At 47.1% G+C, this 22050-nt stretch overlaps 1 protein-coding gene across 5 annotated transcripts in view; it reads right to left on the bottom strand.

Moving 5' to 3' along the window:
* The window catches only part of RPTOR (regulatory associated protein of MTOR complex 1), a 418470-nt gene that overhangs the window by 318842 nt on the left and 77578 nt on the right, over positions 1 to 22050 (bottom strand). For 4 of the 5 annotated variants that reach the window (XR_012426322.1, XM_005585210.5, XM_074020859.1 and 1 more), the window contains exon 3: positions 6401 to 6483. The exons of the other annotated variant lie outside the window; for it this stretch is intronic. Coding sequence is in view for 3 of the 4 variants with exons in the window: in XM_005585210.5 (XP_005585267.1) it covers positions 6401 to 6483 (83 nt within the window). In the remaining variant the exon portion in view is untranslated. The remainder of the gene's footprint in view (positions 1 to 6400; positions 6484 to 22050) is intronic. 5 annotated transcript variants of the gene reach the window in all.

The raw sequence follows: 22050 nt of genomic DNA, 5'->3' as shown, positions 1-22050 counted from the left end.
GTGGTGGCGGGCGCCTGTAGTCTCAGCTACTTGGGAGGCTGAGGCGGGAGAATGGCGTGAACCCGGGAGGCGGAGCTTGCAGTGAGCCGAGATCACGCCACTGCACTCCAGCCTGGGAGACACAGCAAGACTCCGTCTCAAAAAAAAAAAAAAAAAAAAAAAAAAGAATTTATAGGTCACGTCACTAAGGTACTTGGAGGGATGGCAGTGGGTGGCAACACCTTTACACTCTGGTACAATTGGTCTAAAGAGTCCGGAATAAACTGCTCTGCATAATCTAAGCTCGCTTCCAGAAGCTGCTTCCAATACCATGGCCTCTGGGGACAGGGCAAGGCAGGAAGTGCGTGGGCAGAGCTGACTACGAAGGCTTCTGGCTGAAGAGCATGAATCAGAATTCTCACTGAACACGGCACGCACGTGTAAAAGCTGTCAGGCGAGAAGCGCTAGAAGGGAGGGGAAGACGAAGTAGGAGAGCACTGCTGAGGCCAAGGCAAAAATATAAGTAAAATGTTGGTCATAGAACAGTTCTTAACTTTCTGGACAGTAAGCAGTTAAGTGAAACTGTCAAAACACAACAGTTAACCCCAAGACAACCAGAAGATATGGTCTGTACCATCGTGCAACTGTAACGAGTACACAGGCAAAGTGCTTCACACCAGGTACTGAATTATGCAAGCTGTGAGCCATCCACCCACAGTTCTGCCTTTGCCCATGAGTCCTCATTGGCAGCTTGTCACAGAAACTCAAGGTGGATGAAGCCCAACCTTAGGACCCACAGAGAAGGAAGTCAGGTGAGTGTGGGCAGGAGGAGGGAGGGCTGGCGGCAGGGCAGACAGCAAGACAGGGATGGATGATGGAATGGTAATGGCATCAGGGTAGCATGCCAGGGGATGCTGCCAATCGTAATTATAGGGCTATTTTCACCAGCCGAACTGGACTGTCAATTTGGAACTAATGTCGCAACGTGAATGCCCTAAGCAGGAGTCACTGCGAGTAACAGTCCACCTTGGGCTGTTCCACAAATAGCTTTGGAGCACCTCCAGATGTGGGATACAGTTCTAGGGCAACTTAGCTGCTGCTTCCCCCATTATCCACATCTGACCCTGAAAATCCTAAGAAAAGGTAGAACTCACTTATTTATGGGTCTTCACTGCATCTGTGTTAGCCCATTTTCACGCTGCTGATAAAGACATACCCAAGACTGGGCAATTTACAAAAGAAAGAGGTTTAATAGACCTAGAGTTCCACACAGCTGGGCAGGCCTCACAATCATGGCGGAAGGCAAGGAGGCGCAACTCACATCTTACATGGATGGTGGCAGGCGAGACAGAGCTCATGCAGGGACATGAGACTTATTCACTACGGATAACAGCACAGGAAAGACCTGGCCCCATGATTCAGTTACCTCCCACCAGGTTCCTCCTACGCATGTGGGAATTGTGGGAGTTACAGTTCAAGATAAGATCTGGGTGGGGACACAGCCAAGCCAATATCAGCATCCATCTATAAAATTCATCCCAAAACATTTGGGGGTGGGGGGCACCGGCAAGCGAGTGACTTGTGCTGATACCAGTTGCTCTGCCCACAAAGCAGAGGCCTGTCTCATCATCCCAGGGAAAAGAAGACACGTGGATCTTAGAAGCCATCCGTGTAGCGCTCCCCAAAGCCAACACAGCCACCTGAGCAGCGGGAGCACTCAGTACCAAGGGTTTCACAGTTTGTCACACATGGCCACACGACACTCCCCGTGAGGCAGACAGGTCAAGCAGCAACCCCATTCAGGGACAAGGAGAAGACATCTGGATTCCAATTATCCTCACTACAAACCCCTATACAACACGGCATTACACATAAACATGCAGTTCTACAAGTAACACTTTTGCCTAAAATCCAAAAGACACACCTGTTAAGTGTCCAAAGTAGAACCAAAACTGTCCACCACTGGCCTTCACAACCCCCTTGCTCCCCGAACCCTCTCCTCCCAACAGGAGGTATAGTCATCAGCTTCGGTTCATTCAAAGCATCTCATAAAAGCATACAAACAACTCTATTATCAATACCACGGAAAGGATGATTGTCATTTACATTAAAATGCGATAACAATTTCTACTGGGCTAATGAACCAGGTCTTGGGAGCTGTTTTGTTCTCTCCTTGAACATACTCTGCTTGCGATTAGGCACTATAAAAAAAAATGTTTATCTAACGGTAAAACCAACTTTCATCCCTTAACCACAAATTAACTGTGACACATCTGAGAAGCACGCTGAACTGAAGGGAAGATGGCATTCAAAACCTGTTCACTGTAATCCACAAACCAGGGCTGTGCGTGGATAACTAAGAACTGTTGGCCACATGGAAACTGACTCAACCTGACCGCTCAGCTCCCTGGAAGCCCCACGGCTGCCACACGGGACTTGCTGCCTTCACTACTTGCAGACCTGGACAAGAGGAGAACGAGTTCCTACAACAACATGGCTCCGTGACTGAGAAGCACCTTCCGCCGCCTCCTCTAGACACCCCTGCCCGACGGACGGACTCGGTCAGTGGAGGCACCACCACGCTATTTCATCTTCCTTAGTAAATGATACATATTCCCAAAGAAACTTATTTTTAAGGCACCGGAAGAATTAAAGCTCACCCCAAGTGAAGAGGTGTGGCCTCTGCTCCTGGTGTTGTCCACTCTCTCTGGGGAAAGAAGGACACAGAGACCGAGGTCCCTCCTGTTTGCCTTTTTCCACAGGCTCCAGCTCCTAACTTCCATCCTGTACTAAACTGCCAGAAGCCCCAATCTGTTAGAAAAATTCTCTTAAAAGATAAATTCTTCACTGTATGCTCCCAGCTTTATAATAATCTCTTACTCCCAACTCCCAATAAAACTTTCATTTGAGACTTATGATGGAATGAGTGAGGTTTTACTGCAGAATTTTCCACTGAAACAACGGTCGGCATTTTTCCTCCAATCTCTGGCAGAACACAAATTTATGCACCTACGAGGTAATAAGGCAAAGCCTTAAATTTAATCAGAAGAAACATTTCATCAGTGGCAAACTGATAAATTATTTAGAAAAGGGCTCAATGGGCCTAAGCAAGGAAATACAGGCCAGATAGTGGCTGGCAGCCTTCAGAAAAAAATATAATCACCATGGTTTCTCTCAATTCCTTTTGAACTGGAATCACCTATATCAAAAGCTAGAAAAATGAAGAAGAATAAGTCCAAGCGTCCCAGCATCGGCAAGGAAATCATTAGAGGCTTCCAGGCACCACTCTGGTGCCACTGACGGGGGTTCGGCTTTCTGCACCTCCTGGATGGACGCTACCTTCGAGGAAACAGGCATTTCCTACTCTGCTCCCATCCATGACAGCGTGGAGGCAACGACTCCGGCAAACTTTAATGAAAATAACCTCATTTTCATTAAATGACCCAAGGTTTTCCACTCTTGCAATAAAGGACACCGAGAAAGAGAAAAGCAGATATATGGGTCTTTCCATCGAAGGCCTGGGAAATTTAATAACGCCCCCATTGTTTTACTGCAGATGGCACATCAGCCTCTTTTTATTACTGCAGAAACTCGAGAGCCCTGTAGAGTGCAATCAAGCGGTGCGTGTTTAGCCTCGCAATGTTTCAAAGGACCCTGATTTACAGTCAGGAACCAGGCCCCTTGCACACAAACATCTGAGCTTGCTAAGTGCCTCCTGTTCTGTGCAAACTCTAGAAGGCAGCATGAGGTCTGCCCCACACTGAGAGCCGTGCTATCTATGCCAGGCCTCCCTCCCTCTGTCCTGTAACCCACGGAAAGCCGTGAGGAGAAGTGTACCACGCGCACCGGGGCAGGTGCTATTATTACCCAGTGCATATGGCACAGCCCCACGCTCACACCAGAGAGCCGGTCAGAGGTATCCTGTGACATCCGACACCTTAGGCTAATTTCTAAAATAGATGAGGCCCACCCATGGTTAGTAACAGGAAATTTTAAAACATTTTTATTGTACTTAAAAATGAATGCAATAGTGTTGGCATTCGAAAAGCAAATATTAGGTATCCATTGTTGTGGTTTTGCTTCCTGAATGCAGACAAAAGATCCCACTCTGTGTGCATGAACGGCTTCTTTCTAGGCTGCGGCGGATACTTTATTCCAGATTCCACTTCATAAACCAGCCCAGATGGGATCCCGCCTGCGCTGGTACCTTTTCCGAAGCATCCTGTAATCTTGACACATTCTCCATCGCACCAGCCCTTCAAACGATCTCTTACTCAGAAAATTATTTTGCACATCCATTCTTGAAATGTGGCCAACTTTAACAAACTTTCCCAGACTACAGATCATCCAGAGGACCGCACCCCTTTGCACCTGTGCTCGCCGCCCGAGGAAAACTGTGCCACTGTCACAGAAAGGGAATCCTCCCTCCCGCACTGAGTCTGCACTGTCATCCTTCTGGCTGTCATCACCGACCCACATGGAAAGGTGGCCTTTCCTACCTCATGATGCCTCTTCTCAATGCCATGGAGAGATCTGCTCCTAGACAGAAATTTAGATTAAAAATAACAGATGCCACTTTAGAAGATTCCATTTCCTGTCAGCTAGCATCAACGAGCTGGTATCTACCAAGCAAAACTAATAATAAAGCTAGCAGTAAATCAACTCTTAGCACTCAAAAAAAAATTGTAAATTATAGCAAATGGAATACACATACAATATCTTGAAATATTAAACACACATATTCTGAAAGGCTATATTTCCTTATCTAATAATTCTTGGAAAAGAAGAAACTAGTTATAATGGCAGAGACTCGTTCTAGAAAGAACACAATTGGTAGATCTGAATTCATTGGGTTACATTCTTTTTTAAACAAATGTACCTAGTAAAGTGCAAAGGTACAAAGCCAAACCCAGGAGATGGGCAGAAGTAGCCGGAAAGGTATTCCTCTGAATTCCCATGGTGGTGGTTAACAACACGCCATATACCGACACGGCCATGTCTTCCAATACTGCCACTCTGCCTCACACTCCTGTAAGCGCCCATCTCACCATGCTGAGACCCTAGGGTACCTTCAAAGTCTTCAAAGAAGCTATTTTCTACAGAAAACACAAGGCATCTCGACTACATTTTTACAGGACTCCGCCATCCAAATCTCTCTCCAGTCCTCATCTCATCCCCAAACGCACTGCGCTCTCAAGAAAAAGCCTATGGCATGTTTACATAAACCACCAAGAGGCAACGAATTTCAGAGAGGAAAAAGTAAAGCCATTAGGCATCAATAAAAAACCCATGAAGACACTGCCTTCTAAAGAACAAAAGTCTGCTGTTACTGACTTGACAAGTCGGCAATGCAAAGCATAAAGGTACACCCTAAGACACAGAGATGCTTCCTAACAGTTAGCTCACGACTGGAAGCAACAGCAGAAACGACCTAAGGGCATTTTTAAAGGCAGGAAAAAAATCATTTTTGGCTATTCTCTTACTCTAAGAATGTAAATAACGCATAAGGAATCCCTAAATCCCAGATTATGTGGATAAATGATCCACAAATCAAAATTCCAACCAAATAAGTGTTCAAAAGGTTCCATAAATAATGTGTTTCCATGAGGCTTACATCAAAAAGGGGAGAGTAAAACTCGCAGGAGACGCGCAGGTAAGGCACCTTCTCAACCTGCGTTCTTCATTATGTTCCTTTAGGTAACTCGAGTCCCCATCACACAAAGCTGAATACAGGGCACCTCCATAAGCGCCCAGATTCCTAGTTTTTTAATTAAATTTATTAAATCTCCAAACCAGTTAATAAGAAAGGCTAAAGGTCTTTGGGTGGATTACAAATAAGATCTTAAAGGCAATTTGACACAGTTATATTCTATGCCACTTTTCTTTTAAAAAAAAAAAGGAAAAAAAAAACTGTAAGATACAAGCAAAAAAAACCCACACACACTAATTGGTAACTGGCTCCCTAAAAAGAACCTTATCTTTTGAATCAAAGACAAAGTGTATAATAGGTGTCATCTTTTGAATGTTGGGTGCTTTTTGCGCAACTATTTGAAAACTGAAGACACGAGGAATAGCATTAACTAGTTGAGGTTAAAGAAAAATTATTGAAAATACATTTCCTGAGAAAAATTAAAACCATGGTTAAGAGCAGCAAGAATACTTTTTCTTTTCTAAAAATCTGGAACAAACTTAAGCAAAATAAGTTGGACTGTCCAATGCAAGACTCACAATAATGTGTACGTCGTCAAGACAATACAGCCACCAACAGCCAGCAGGCAAAACACAGGCACACGAAACACAGTGCGCAGGCGCCATGCCGCACAAGGGCAAGGTGTGCATGGAATTCTCACTTGGATCCAAAGAGTGTTGGAAACCAAGGAACTGGAGTTTCCCTGTAAGAAGGAAAGTGAAGCACGCTTACCCTTGGCTGCCAGTTCTCGTACTGCTTCTGTAAATTTGCACCGATGGTTTCCAGAGCTTTCTGAGGACCCATCGACAGAGGATCTGAGGAAGCAATGGAAAAGAGAAATTCTTTATGTCTCCGTTTCCTCCTCTGCTAGGCCTCTCTTCCACAGTTTCTCCTTATATAACGCACTTCAAAGTCACCTTTGACTAAAAGCCACACAACGCGTAAGGTTGATCAGTGTTAACCAGATTTACAGAACAGCTAAGGTGCTCAAACAAGCTGACACGCCGTGAAAGCCAGTGTTTCAACATCACGGGCAAGTGACTGCTGTTCTTCTACCCACATTCATTTGTATTTCGGCACCTGCAGCTTTCCCGCACTTGCACTGTTTTATTCTCAGGCTCCCACTCAGGCTTTCCATGAGAAGGCAGCTCTGCAGTGACAGCATATGCTTCCTCCTGTTCAAACTATGGCTCTCATTGGTACAGGAAAAGGAGGAGAGAAAAAGACAAAGAAGTGACATTTTTTAATTAATTTTCATCCGCACTCAGTTTTACCACAAAAAAAATCTGTTTCACAAACATACATTCATGTCCAGGATTTACCCGTTTATTTCAGGAGTGGGCTCCAGAGCAATTACCTCTAAATCAGCAGTTCTCAAACTTGTTTGGTCTCAGGACCCCTTTGCACTCTAAAATTATTGAAAACCCCAAAGAGCTTTGATTTATGTTGTTGTATCTATCAATATCTACTCTACGTGAAATTCAGATAAGATTTTTAAAATATTTCTTTCTTCATTTTAAAAACAATAACAAACTCATTATATTTTAACATATTTATTATAAAAATAACTATTTTTTCCAAAAAAGTTTAGTGAGAAGAGCAGCACTTTTGTACATTTTTGCGAATCTCTGGAATATGTGGTTTGGTCAAGGATGGGTGACTCTCATCCATTTTTGCATTCGCCTGTGGCAATTCATGGTTTCAGTGACTGCACACGTGGAAACCCCTACCTCACACATATATCAATCATTAGAAAACAGAAGAGTATCTTAAAATGCTATTTTACATAATCATGACTCTTTTTGTTTGATACTACACCAAAAATTATCAAGTGGTAATTTCCTTCAGATTATGAGATGTACAATCTGAAACCACATCAACGAACTTTTTGTATGCTATCACATTAAAATTAACTGCTCTTTGCTGCACCTTGAGTGGATTTTTTACCCATAGATTATTTTGTACCATCATGCATTGACCATTTGGAAAATATTGGCTCACTGAACTATACAGATCTTATATATTTCATTCTCCAATTTTTTTTTAAAAATCCACACTCATTAACATTATCATGATCTCATCAGAAATGTCTTAAGTACTAAGAAGTTGCCAGGCTCAGCCAGGTGTGGTGGCTCACCCCGTAATCCCAGCACTTTGAGAAGCCAGGGTGGGTGGATCACCTGAGGTCAGGAGTTCGAGACCAGCCTCGAACTCCGTCGAACACGGTGAAACTCCGTCTCTTCTAAAAATACAAAAATTAGCCAGGCGTGGTGATGGGCACCTGTAAACCCAGCAACTCAGGAGGCTGAGACAGGAGAATCGCTTGAACCCGGGAGGCAGAGGTTGCAGTAAGCCGAGATCGCATCACTGTACTCCAGCCTGACAGGGTGAGACTCCGTCTCAAAAACAACCACCACCACCACAACAACAAAGAAGTTGCCAGGCTCATAGTGGTAGGTATAAGGTTTCCAAATTTTATTTTTTTTATTTGAAATCTCAAATTTTGTCAGTGGAAACAAACACGGTCAGTTGCTTTCCTTAACGTGACAGGCTCATGTCATTCATTTTCCAGAAAACAACTGCCAACTACTCCAGGTCTCTCTGTTGGGGGTAAAATGCCATCAAACAGCACCAGAGAATGCTACAGAGAAATGCTGCGTGAAAGCAAGAGCCAATCAATGCAGCAAATTTTGTTAGTGTCTTAAGAAATTCTCGTAGTCACCCCTACCTTCAGCAACCACCCGCCCATCAGTTGGCAGCCATCCACATGAGGCAGGACCTTCTGTCAGCCAATTAAATGCTAAAAGATTATGACTCGCTAAGGCTCAAGTGATCATTAACGTTTTTCAGCAGGTTTTTTTTTTTTTTTTTTTTTTTTGGAGACGGAGTCTCGCTCTGTCGCCCAGGCTGGAGTGCAGTGGCCGGATCTCAGCTCACTGCAAGCTCCGCCTCCCGAGTTTACGCCATTCTCCTGCCCCAGCCTCCCGAGTAGCTGGGACTACAGGCGCCCGCCACCTCCCCCGGCTAGTTTTTTGTATTTTTAATAGAGACGGGGTTTCACCGTGTTAGCCAGGATGGTCTCGATCTCCTGACCTTGTGATCCGCCCGCCTCGGCCTCCCAAAGTGCTGGGATTACAGGCTTGAGCCACCGCGCCTGGCCTTTTTCAGCAGTTTTTAAATGAAAGTGTGTATGTTCTTTTGGACACAACGCTATGGCACACTTCACAGACTACAGTACAGTGTAAAGGTAACTTTTATATGTACTGACAGCAAAACGTTCACGTGACTCGCTTACTGCAGTCGTCTAGAACCAAACCCGCAGTATCACTGAGAGGCACCTGTATAGTTTTTGGCACTATTTAATTTTTTTCTTTTTTAGCTATATGTATGCTGCTCTGATAAAAAAAAATTAAAAATAATAATAATAAATAAATATCATGACATTAATAAGATTCTACAACTGGAAAGGGCCTTCACCCATAGATAGGTCAATGTCATCAAGGGCTTTTCAAAACAGAGATGCCAGGCCCTAACCTTCTGGAAAGTCTAATTCAATGGTTCTAATTCAATGGACACCTCTGGCTGAAAAAAGCTTGGTAAAAATCAGGTAATATTTAACTTCTCTGGAAGAATTGTGGTAAATTTGTTATAATCCGTAATCCGCGACTTCAGAAATTACATACTGGTCTTCATTTCTCTCAGGAACAAGGTTCTAAGGTCTCAAAAAAAATCACAGTGATCCAAATCAACTGTGCTGTGATCAGACCCACAAGTTAGGAATGGATTGGGATCTGAAAAATAAAAAATTGGGGCCACGAAGTGCATAAACAAAGCAAAGGAAAGCAAAAAATAGCTTTAAGAAACAGATACCAAAGAGCAGGCCTTGCCACATGCATGGAGGAGAAAAGCAAGTGCACGGGGCTGGCCGGAAGGCACTGAGCGCACAGGGCTGGCCGGAAGGCATTGAGTTCAGTCACCCATACTTAACTGCGGCAGCCAGCATGGTCGCAGCCCGCAGCTGTCATCTATGGTAAGAAAACAGAAATGGTCTCCTCTGTACAGAGATAAAAGACCTATCCATGCATCACGACGGTCAGCGGTGGCTCACGCTATGCACGCTCTCCAGTGAACCACGGACAGAGGGAGAAGGGAGGGAGTTCCCATTCAAGGAGTACCCCCTCCTTGGATTTCACCCCTTGGAAAGTCCAGGCCCTTCTCCCACCCCACCCTCTCCCCAGTGTTGACAGGAGGCAGACACTGTGGCACTTCCCTGCATCCCTCACAACATCCTGCAGAGACACGGGGGCCCTCGTTAGTAAAGGCAGCCTGGCAGGGGCCTCACTCTCCCTGCCCTGACTCAGGTCAGGACACCTGCCCACCCAGGAGGGGTGAAGCCACTGCCGGCTGCTCACCAGGCTGTGACCAGCTACATGGAGCTATATAACCTCCTATCCACTGGGAATCTCTGTGGTTAGTTAATTGCATGGTTCTCTCCCAAGAATAGGACACTGGATAGGAGAGCTGAAATGAGAAGCAGAGGAAAAGACAGGAAAGAATGAGGTCAAATAAAACAATGCATTTAGCATTTGATTAAGTATAATGTAAATAAACTAAAATTACATTCCCCCATGGATATTGCTGACAATAGTATCAGTCTGATGTGGGGTGAGGTGGACAGATCATAAGTTTAAAATTGTAGTTGTGTCTCTAATTCCTTTTGAGTTTCAATTGAAGGGGAACCTGGGAAAGAACTAATGAAACTTTAGCGGCGAGTGAGTGTGTGGGTAACTTGATGAATGATGTGGATGGGTAGGTGGATGGAAAAGGAGACGGTAATTCGTATTTGTATAAAATGTTTGGCTCTTTACAAATTTTCCTGTTTGCAAGATTTTCAGCATAACCCCCCTGAATTTCAAGACACTTAGAACTCTGCACTGAAAGGAACTTGGTCCAACCCACCTCATGGGACAGAAGGGTAAGCTGAAGTTAAAGCAGTCAGACGACTTGGCCAAAGGTTACTGACAGTGCTGGCATTCAGCCAGCCTGAAGGGGTGCAGTTTTTTCTTTTTAAACCTCTCCATCTTCTTCCTATGCACCCAGTTTGATTACCCGTCCTATCCATTTCACCTTCCAAAGAGCTGGTGCTCCACCATCCACTGCTAACGAGTTCACCCAATCCGCAGCACTTCATGACGCTACTGAGACCATCCCACCTCCCAGCTGGATTCCTGAATCTGACCCAATGACTCCAAAGAGGGTGGTGCCCCAGGCACGGCCAGGGCCACCACTGACCTAGTCTTTCTCTTCTCGGTCCACCCTGAAGATGGGCGCTGGCCGACCCCCTCCCCTCAGAAGCCCACAGTGACGGCTGTGTGCTCCATGTAGATGGAAAGCTGTCGAAAGTGGAGACCCATAGGTGACAAGATTAGGCCTCTGGGCCACTGGTCATGTTGTTCCTCAAGCTGGAGTCCATAGGCATGATCTGTTTAGGATACACTTGGGTTAGGTGCGGTTTCCTATGTGTGCTATCCTTTCCTTCAATGAAAAGTTCGCACTGAAAGCCCTGTCCAGCACTCACCGCTCAGAGAATCTTTGTAGCTCTTTGTACCTTGTATTTAGTAGACACTTAATAAACATTTGTTAATTGACTTATTAACTGAGTGCTGCCTACTAAATGAAGTGCAAATTCTCTGTGGCTTTCAGGGACTCTGTCACTCATTAGTTGTGTAGCCTTAAACAACTCATTTTTGACTGAGAAAATACATAATGGCAAAAGGGCTACTTTGAAATTAGAAATGGTTTTTAATGAGTCTTTGTTCTCCTAACCATAATGCTGTCCCTGTCTGTTTTGTAATAATCAGTCCTGTACACAGTGAGAAGTGTGTGATCTTCCTCAGCTCAGGGGCAAAGCTCGGAGCCACACAGCTGCAGGCACCCGGGGCAGGAAAGCTTCGGCCGGGACCCGCAGCCCTTGCGGCGTCTGTGGGGCTGGGATGGGAGCCGTACAGGAGCCATCTTGTACAGTCTAGCACTGTTCTAACCACTAGGCCTCACTCCTCACATACCTACAAAATTATATTCTTGTGTTGCCTATTGCTGTATTATACAAAAACCAGGAGCTATACGGATTTTCAGCAGGTATGAGGGGATGAACATGTCCTGTTTTAAAAACAGTCTTCACTTTCGAAAGTAGATAGAGGAGAGAGGCGGGCTCCAAGCAGTTAAGCTTCTTCTTTCAGATTCCTTCAGAGGGAAGCGGAGATACCACCTTGAGACACCAATGCAACTGGGCAGAGAAAACAGTGTGTGAAGCCTGGACAACAAAATGAGACCCCGTCTCTACAAGAATTTTTTTTAATTAATCGGCGTGTTGGTAGCATGCCTGTGGTTCCAAATACTCAGGAGGCTGAGGTGGGAGGATCGCTTGAGTCCAGGAGGTAGAGGCTACAGTGAGCCACGATCACACCACTGCACTCCAGCCTGTGTGACTCCGTCTCAAAAAAGAGAGAGAGAGAGAGAGAGAGAGAGAGAGAGAGAGAGAGAGAGAGAGAGAGAGAGAGAGAGAGAGGGAGGTGGAGGGGGGGAGAGAGAGAGAGAGAGAGAAAAGAAAAGAAAAAAGGAAAGGAAAGAGAAGAGAAGAGAAGAGAAGAGAAGAGAACAGAAAAGAAAAGAAAAGAAAAGAAAAGAAAAGAAAAGAAAAGAAAAAAGAAAAAACAGCATTTTAAACCATGAACCCCAAAGAGCCAAGGTTTCAGCTGCAGGCACAGAGCTGTGCTGGAGCATAGGGCTGCGACTGGCCGTGGCTAACGGGTGCTACTGACCCCCCAGGCCCAAAGGCAGCCCAGCTGGTGCGCCAAAACCCAGCCCCTCGGACCTCAGAGTGTGCGCTCACGCTCCTCCTTCGGCTCTCCGCTCTTCCCTCCCACCGCCGGCCCTGACGTCTCTGCTGCAGCATTCTCTGGCCTCCAGGCCGTTCAAGCTTGGCCTCGTACTGGCCTCTGTTCTACTGCATGAGTCCTAGTCTCACCTCCCCAGCTGTACTACCACTGCCTTGAAAGCAAGAGCGCAGCTTACAGTTCCTTGTGCATAGCACTATGCTTAACATATACGTTTCCACCTCACCAATATTTGTTAACCAACTTGACTAGTCCATGAATCCCTAATGGTTGCAAGAATCAATGGGGAAGTCCATGCAAGTCCTCTGTAAGCCACCGCCAAGGGCGATCACGACTATTTTCAGCTCGTCTACCCAAGGTCTCTTAATGCTCACGTGTATGCATTAAGAAGAGAAAAACAAAGCTAAGAGCCTCCCAAATGTTCCCTTGGGATGACAGAATTTCCATGCATCTGACAAACCTTTGGCATTCCCACCTCTTCGGATAACAGCTACCATTAGCTGGCACACAAAACCATTTCCGCTAAATGATACCCCCTGCTCAGCATGCAGCTCATTCGCACTCTGCTGCCACAGCCGGTTCCCCAAGAGTGGGGCACACACAGCTCTTCAGCAGGACTGTTTTCAGTATTACTGTTGTAGCATTTAATGTCGGGCCATAAAACAAAACAGCCTCTCCCGTGCCTCTCTGAAAAGAGACAAGTGTCACTTCCATGAACTAGAACAGCATCTTATTATCCAGAGAAGGGAGGAGCAGGGGTGGGAAAAGAGGCCTCCGCCGTCGGCAGGGGCAGGGCTGGAAACGCAGGTGCGTACTGCGACCCCTTCTCGCCAGTTCCAGCATGCTCAGGACCTGGATCCCATTTCTCACGAGCTGACTCCACAGCCCCGGGCTTCATCTGGATGACCTAGCAGGGAGGCCACACCGTCCAGAGCCGCGCTGGGCACTGGCCCCTTGTTTGCTCACAGACAGGACACCTGCTCTCCCTCAGCTCTGGAAGGAGTGCTGTCTTCCTGTGTGGTTCAGGCACAAACAGTTACCCAAAAACAAACAGAAAGGTAAGGCTGTGTCTATTTTTCAAGCTTCTCATACCCCTCCGACATCACCACAGACCACCTTCCGCTCCACCCCATCCTGCCCAAAAATGAGCCCCATCCTCAGGGTTCCACATAAAGCACAGGGGATTCACACATATTGCTACCTGACATACTGGATGTTTAATCTGTACAACGAAATAAGCAGCACCATGCATCTACTCCCAGAATCTGCTGGAGACCTTCAACCCTGAGTAAGTGGCTGTCCCTCAAGGCTGCACGCCCGGCGGTGGGGCTCAGTGAACTGTGTTCACTGCAGCCCTCTTTCATAGTCAGCCCCACAGAAAGCAGCGGGAGAGGCACGGATTCAGGCAGCAGCTCGTGCAGCACTGTGGCCCCTGCTCCCCATGCAGCACTGGGGCGTGTTGGGGGTATGGGTGATCTGGAGTGGGAGTACTGGGGCGTGTTGGGGGGTGTGGGCGATCTGGAGTGGGGGTACTGGGGCGTGTTGGGGGGTGTGGGTGATCTGCAGTGGGGGTACTGGGGCATGTTGGGGAGGGGTGTGGGTGATCTGGAGTGGGGGTACTGGGGCATGTTGGGGGGTGTGGGCGATCTGGAGTGGGGGTAGTGGGGCATGTTGGGGGGCTGTGGGCAATCTGGAGTGGGGGTACTGGGGCGTGTTGGGGGGTGTGGGCGATCTGGAGTGGGGGTACTGGGGCATGTTGGGGGGTGTGGGCGATCTGGAGTGGGGTACTGGGACATGTTGGGGGGTGTGGGCGATCTGGAGTGGGGGCACTGGGGCGTGTTGGGGGGTGTGGGCGATCTGGAGTGGGGGTACTAGGGCATGTTGGGGAGAGATATGGGTGATCTGTAGGGGGGTACTGGGGCTGATGCTATGTTCTGAATGTGTCCCCCAAAATGTACATGTTGGAACAGAAGCCCAATGTGATAGTTTGAAGAGATGGGGCCTTCAGGAGGCGATCGTGTCTCATAAAAGGGCTGGAGGGAACTAGTCACACCCTTCTGCCTTTCTGTCCCTTCCACCGTGACAGGACACAGTGTTACAGCACTGGAAGATGGACAGGGCCCTCAGGAGACACCAGGCCTGCCAGTGCCTTTATCTTAGACTCCTCAGTCCCTGGAACTGTGTGAAATGCATTTCTGTTGTTTATAAATTACTCAGTCTTGGGTATTCCGTTACAGCAGCAACAACAGACTAAGACAGGGTTGTAGGGGTCGGGATGCTTGGGCGCCATGACGTAGCGGTCGGGGTATTTGAGGTGTTGTGATGTTGGGGTAGAAGTAGGGACTGGGGTTGGGGCGGCGGAGGTGAGGACCAGTCTCTGCACCAAACTGGGTCTCTGCTCCCAGTTAATTCCCCAGCCCCACTAGCTCCACTTTACAGATGAGGAAACTGAGGCCCAAAACAGTTAAATGTGTAGCACAGCTGGAAGGAATAAAGCTGGAGTCTTAACACAAAATCTCGATTTCCAGTAATAGACCTCAAAATGCTAAGACCAAACATAAAATCCTGAGCTCTGACTTCTAAACGGTAACAGGTTTTTAAGTAATTTGATTGCCCCAATCCCTGTAAGGAAGGCTTCTTCCATGGCCCCAGTCATTCTCATCTTGAGGAAGGTAGAGCAAACCCATCGCCGAGCCCAGCCTCATCACTAGCACCCCACTCCTCGCCTTCCTGGCCAAGCCGCCCCACAAGCTTCCCCACTTCATCTGCCTTCACTCTTCAGGTCTCTACAATCAGCCCGGACCCCACCTCTCAGCCTTGACAATGCTGACCAGAAGCTCCTCCATGCACTCATCCAGAAGCATGCTAGTCCTCCTCTTCGGTACCCCTCTCTGCACCCTCAGGGCCCTGCCTCTGCCCCACACCCCCTGGTCTAGTTCGTGCTATGCGGTGACCTCCCCTGGGTCCTCTAGTCTATAACAAGCCCCCTTCTCCCACCGGATCCTCTTTCTGCTGGATGGTGGCTCCACTCGGAGGTTCCTAGAAGCACCTCACCATGTGCGAATGGAATCCCACCATCTGCCCAGCCGGCGCAGCTCCCAGTCTTGGTTACTGGTGTATCATCCTTCCCTTGGCTGGCCACGCCTGAAACCTAAAGCACTTGTTGAAAATGCTAAAATCCCTTCTTTTAACAATCCTAAAGCCACAAGGTGGGTCTGGGCAAAGCTGGCATCTGCCCCAGGATGATGGGAGCCACAGTGGCCTGGAATGAGCTGTCAAGTCTGACTGGGCCCAGAGCCCGTGCAGACAAAGAAGGAGAGGTGTGGTTGCAGGGAGGTGACCATACGGGTGTTGGACCAGGACAGTGAGAAAGGCAGACACTGGGAGTGAAACGGCGAAGGATAACGGGGTCAGAGAGGGACAGCAATGGCAGAGAGGAGAAGAGGGTCCACACAGGAGGAGGTACCACGTTAGCCAATACAATAAGGACAAAGGATACCAAGGTTGTCACTGTCAGAAGATGGAGCTACAAATAAGGAAAACCCCCATGAGGTGGAATAGGCATGAATGTAAATGTAGAGAGGCACAGAAATACTGAGACAAACGTGTATAGAGAGAAGCACACGTACACAGTATGCACACACACACAGTATGCACACGCACAGTATGCACACGCACACAGCATGCACACACACAGTATGCACACACACAGTATGTACACGCACACAGTATGCACAGTATGCAAGCACACATGGTATGCACAAGCACACAGTATGCACACACACAGTATGCACACGCACAGTATGCACACAGTATGCACACGCACACAGTATGCACACAGTATGCATGCACACAGTATGCAAACACACAGTATGCACACGCACAGTATGCACACACACACGGTACGCACACACAGTATGCACACGCACACGGTGTGCACACACAGTATACACACACAGTGTGCACACACAGTATGCACACACAGTATACACACGCACATCAGTATGCATGCACACAGTATGCACACACACAGTATGCACATGCACACGGTATGCACATGCACACGGTATGCACACGCACACACCGTATGCACACAAAGTATGCACATGCACACATTATGCATACACACAATATGCACACACATAGTATGCACACAGTATGCACACGCACACAGTATGCACGCACATAGTATGCACACAGAGTATGCACACACACAGTATGCACACGCACACAGTATGCGCATGCACAGTATGCACCCACGCACACAGTATGCACACACAAAGTACGCACACACACACAGTACGCACACACACAGTATGCACACACACAGTATGCACACACCCACAGTATGCACACACCCACAGTATGCACACACATGCATTTCCTTGCTCTGTCCAGCAAGAGAGGTCCCAGGAGCAATAGCACGCCAGTTCAAAGAGAACACCTGGCACCCACATCTCAGTTTCTAACACCACATTCCACTAGGAGGAATGAGGCTGCGAAAAAGACTAGATAAGACAAAGTAAGCACATGCTCCATGAATGATGGAAGCAAGACAGAAGTCAAAGAATCCGGTCCAATGGGTTCCCAACAACCAGAGGCAGACAAGCTCGGCACCAAAGGATAACACTGGATTCTAAAACCACTGAATGAAAATGGAGGCCATGAGTTCAAAATGAAGAAACTGAAAGTGACGAGGAAAGGAATATTTGCACAATCTCAAAGCACTTCTTCCCGAAAATACCTTTCAACTACAAAGGGGAATTTCACATGAGGTCCAGCAGGCGCCAGCTTAATCAGCTGAGAAGATCTGCATGACCAGTAATGGATAAATCACAGCCCCGCACCACCCGGCGCAGCCCGCGTGAAGCAGGCAGCTCTGCGCAATGCTCCTGCCAGCGAAGCATGACCTAAACGGAATCATCAGGAGACACCGGAGACGTTCTACTAAACCAAGAGGCTGCCATCTTCACACGCCCGGGTCGGGGTGTCACGGAATGCCTGTGGAACTGCTTTAGACTGAGGGAGAGGAAATTAGGATGGCGCATGGATGAGCAGGATTCTGGTGCTACAAAGGACATTCCTGGGACACTGGCAAACCTGCATGCAGCTGAGGCTTACGTGGTAGTCACACGTCCATGCGAATCTCCTTGATTTTGGTGACTGCATTGTTGTCTGGAAAGAGAAACTCCCCGTTGGCAGGAATTACACACTAAGGAATTCAGAGGTGCTGAAGCACCATGTCAGCAGCCTTCTCTCAATGAATCAGAAAGGAAACAGCTTAGTACTATACTTGCAACTTTTGCAACTTTTTTTCATAATAAAAAATGGGCCTACTGTGGTAGCTCATGCCGGTAATTTCAACACTTTAAGAGGCTGAGGTGGGAGGATCACTTGAGCCCAGGAGTTCGAGACCAGCCTGAGCAACAAAGTGAGACCCTGTCTCCACAAAAAATTTTAAAAGCATGGGGGATGCACGTCTACAGTGCCAGCTACTCAGGAATCTGAGGGAGGAGGATGGCTTGAGCCCAGGAGTTTGAGGCTGCAGTGAGCTATGATCACGCCACTGCCCTCCAGCCTGGGCAACAGAGTGAGGTCCTATCTCAGAAAAATGAAAATTTTAAAGTAAATAAATAAACTAAAAAATAAAATGTGGGCTGCTACACACTCCTGCAAATGTGCTGATTCCAATCACTAGGCTTCTTGTCCTCTCATGCCATATTGTTAAAACCACCATCACCAGGACCAGGCACCTGCCCACTTTTTAATAAAGGCCAAATAAAATTTTTCCAACTTAGAAAAAGCACATGCCCTTCTAAACTCAAAACTCACTTGAAATTATTAGAAAGCAGACTATATTTCTAAACTGCAGAAAAACTTTTAAAACACAATTTTCAGAAATCTCAATTGCCGGATCTTCCACACCAAGAAAGCAGCATGGAGTTCTTTCCATTCTCATTAACATTGTGTAAATACTGATCAAAGAGACTGTGTGGGAGAGGGCGGTGAGCTCTGATAAAATCTCAGGCTCTTCAGGCCGGGAAGAGCAACTCGGATCCTCAGATGACACCACCTACACAACCCCACAGGGCCTGCGTGTCCCCGGAGCACACACAGGGATCTGTATGAGGAGGGCTTCTTCTAAAAGCCCAACATAAGCATCGCTGCAGAGGAAGAGGAAACAACTGATTACATTCAGCTGTGACAAGGGACCGATGAAGCGGAAAGAGTCCACGGTGGCTAATAAGAAGTCAATTTCAACCAGCACAGTCACCGGGAGCCAGCAGTGAGCCAAGAGAGCATCTGAGAAAATCAGCCACAAAACACAGTGGCTCCATCATGGGGTGTGGGGGACACGCAGCCTGGAAGGGGTGAGGGAACTGTCATCCTAAAACACCCTCACGTAGTGAGACAGCCAAATAATGCAGGAAACACTTTATTTCCAATTCAAATCAGATTAGATTTAGATGAGAAGAGTTTGGGGTTTTTTGAGACAGGGTCTCACTGTGTTGCCCAGGCTGGAGTGCACTGGCACAATCACAGCTCACTGCAGCCTCGACCTCCCAAGCTCAAGTGATCCTCCTGCTGCAGCCTCCAGAGTAGCTGGGACTACAGGCATATCTGTCATCTCAAAATCAGCCACCATGCCCCCCTAATTTTCTAATTTTTTGTAGAGACATGGTCTCTTACTATGCTGCCCAGGTTGAGAATAATTTGTAATTTTTGTTAAAGTAATAAAGGGAACTTCTGCTTTTGCTTAGGATGTGGAAAGCTGGGGTGGAAAGAGTTGCTCCAACCCTATCAACATGAGAAAGCTGAATAATCACCAACATCATCACTTTTCTTGAGCTCATAAGAGAGCTGAGACCGCAGGGCAGACAAATAAACCAAATCCCACAGGCCCGTCCTCTCTGAGAGCCCAGGCACATGCACAGACCATCTTCAAAGAGCACAGGTCTGCAAAAGAAACCAGCTAAGATGGAAACGCGTCCTCAAGGCCCCACTGTGGGCTCCATATCCATGTGGAAACGCAGGGGGTCCAGGCACAAGGGGCGCTCACACTCCCCTGCGTGCACCCTCACTGCACGCTCGTGAGAAGCACCCACTGGAGGCAGCACAGAGTGTGGAGAGGTTAAAGCCCACCTGCCCCTAGAGACCTCCTCCCCTAGGAAGCAAAGCCAGATCCCAGGGGCCAGAAGCCCCTCAGTCCACAAGAACAGGCAAACACTCCTGTACCTGGAGGGTGGGAGGAGATACAGACAAAACCTACCTTGCTCACCCTGGGCTTAGAACACATTGTCCCAAGACACAGGTGAAGGGCATGGAGGATGGGGTGAGGGAAGGTGCAAAACAGCCTACTCCTGGGATAGGAGCAGAACACGCCCTGGGCACAGAATTCTACACTGAACCGAGGCAGACGTTTGCCACCACTGGGGGGACAGGCGAAAACACTGCAACTGCACTCCGCCCAAGGCCCAGACACCCAGGGCCTGCCTGAGACTAAAGAGAAACCAGGACCACAGAGAACTCCCACCACTCCACAGCCTGGCGCTGGGTCACTAGCAATGGAAATGCTGTGCCAGGAGACAGGCAAAGCCAGGGACCACTCGGTGCGGCAGGTGGGCAGGCACGGCTCAGGCTAGGGGTGGAGCAGGAACCCTGGGAAAACCCCCTGGCATGCCTGTGCCCACCCTAACACAGGAGGACTGTGCTGGTCAGCTTTACGTGTCCACTGGGCCAGGCCATAGCATTCAGCAATTCAATCAAACACGAACCCAGGTGCCACAGTGAAAGCACTCTCTACACGTGGTGACATCCACCATCAGCTGGCTTAAAGGAGATTTTCTTTGGTAATATTGGGGGTCTCACCCAATTAGTTGAAGGCCTTAAGAGCCAAACTGAGGTTTTCCTAAGAAGACATTTCTGCCTGAAGACTACAAGACATGCATGCGACATACATACATACATACACACTTATACTTACACACACACACACACACACACACACACACCCCTACTGCCCCTGTTTCTCTGGAGAACCTTGACTGATACAAGCACTAACTAATCACTCTAAGAACTAAGTTTCTGCTGCAGTAGGTATAACCACTACAACAACAAATTCCAACCCCAGTTAACTACTTACTAAACTATAGACTATACGACTTACCTCATTCGCTATTGTTCTACACACAATGTCCAGCATGCAATTAAAATTTATAAAGCACACAAAAAAGCAAGGAAAAGCACATTACAGTCAAGAGATAATAAAGGAATTAGGAGACTCAGACTCAGGGCTGACCCTGATTTCTGAACTATAGGTCAAGGACTCTAAGGTAACTATGACGAACGTAGCAGAGGCTCTAGAAGGAAAGGCGGGTGATATGCCTTTCCCCTAGAAATGGAAACTAAAATAGTCAATGGAAATGCTAGAAATAAAAAACCCAATATCAGAGAAAAAGAATTCCTTTGACTGGTTTATCAGCAGACTAACAAAAGCTCAATGCGACATGGGAGAGAACAAACAGGAAGAGCTGCGGGACAATGTCCAGCAGCGCAATACATAGAGAGCTGAGTCCCAGAAGAGAGAGAAAACATCCATAAATATTTGAAAAGATAATGGGAACTTTTCAAAGATGAAGACATCAAACTACACATCCAAGAAGCTCACAGAAACCCAAAAAGAATAAATTTCACAGGTGCAGTACTGTGCACCCATAGTCCCAGCTACTCAGGAGGCTGAGGCAAGAGGATCACTAGACCCCAGATGTTCAAGCACAGCCCAGCAGGGGCAACATTGAGAGACACCCATCTCTAAAAGGAAAAAAAAGGGTGGGGAGAATAAATTCCAAAACAAACAACAAAAAAAAAACTAATAGGTTATAGATAAAAAGCTACTGAGAATACGAAGGGAACATCTTGAAGGTTGCCAGAGAAAAATGAAACAAAATATACAGAGAAACAAAGAATTACAGCAAACTTCTCAGAAACTGCTAGCCAGAAAATAACAGGTGACTATTTTAAAAGACAGTGCTGAAAGAGTCAACAGAAAATTATATACCCAGAAAAAATTCCTTTCAACCACAAAGACAAAACGAAGAGTTTTCCAAACAGAAATCTAGGAAAATATAATGCCTCTAGACCAGCACTGCAAGATATGTTAAAGTAAGTTCTTCAGGCATGATGATTATGATACCAGATAGAAACCTGGAACTGTGGAAAGAAATGAATGGTCCTCAAAACAATAAATATGAAGGTAAATATAAAAGACATCTATTCATTATTTTTAAAAATCTTTTAAAAAACTGACAGTTCAGCAGTTCCTTAAAGAATTAAACATACACTTGGCCAGGCACAATGTCTCACGCCTGTAATCCCAGCACTTTGGGAGGCCGAGGTGGGTGGATCACCTGAGGTCGGGCGTTTGAGACTAGCCTGACCAACATGGAGAAACCCTGTCTCTAGTAAAAATACAAAATTAGCCAGGCG

This window comes from Macaca fascicularis, chromosome 16 (genome assembly GCF_037993035.2).
Source record: "Macaca fascicularis isolate 582-1 chromosome 16, T2T-MFA8v1.1".
NCBI lineage: Eukaryota > Metazoa > Chordata > Mammalia > Primates > Cercopithecidae > Macaca > Macaca fascicularis.
This window is presented reverse-complemented; position numbering and strand designations above follow the sequence as displayed.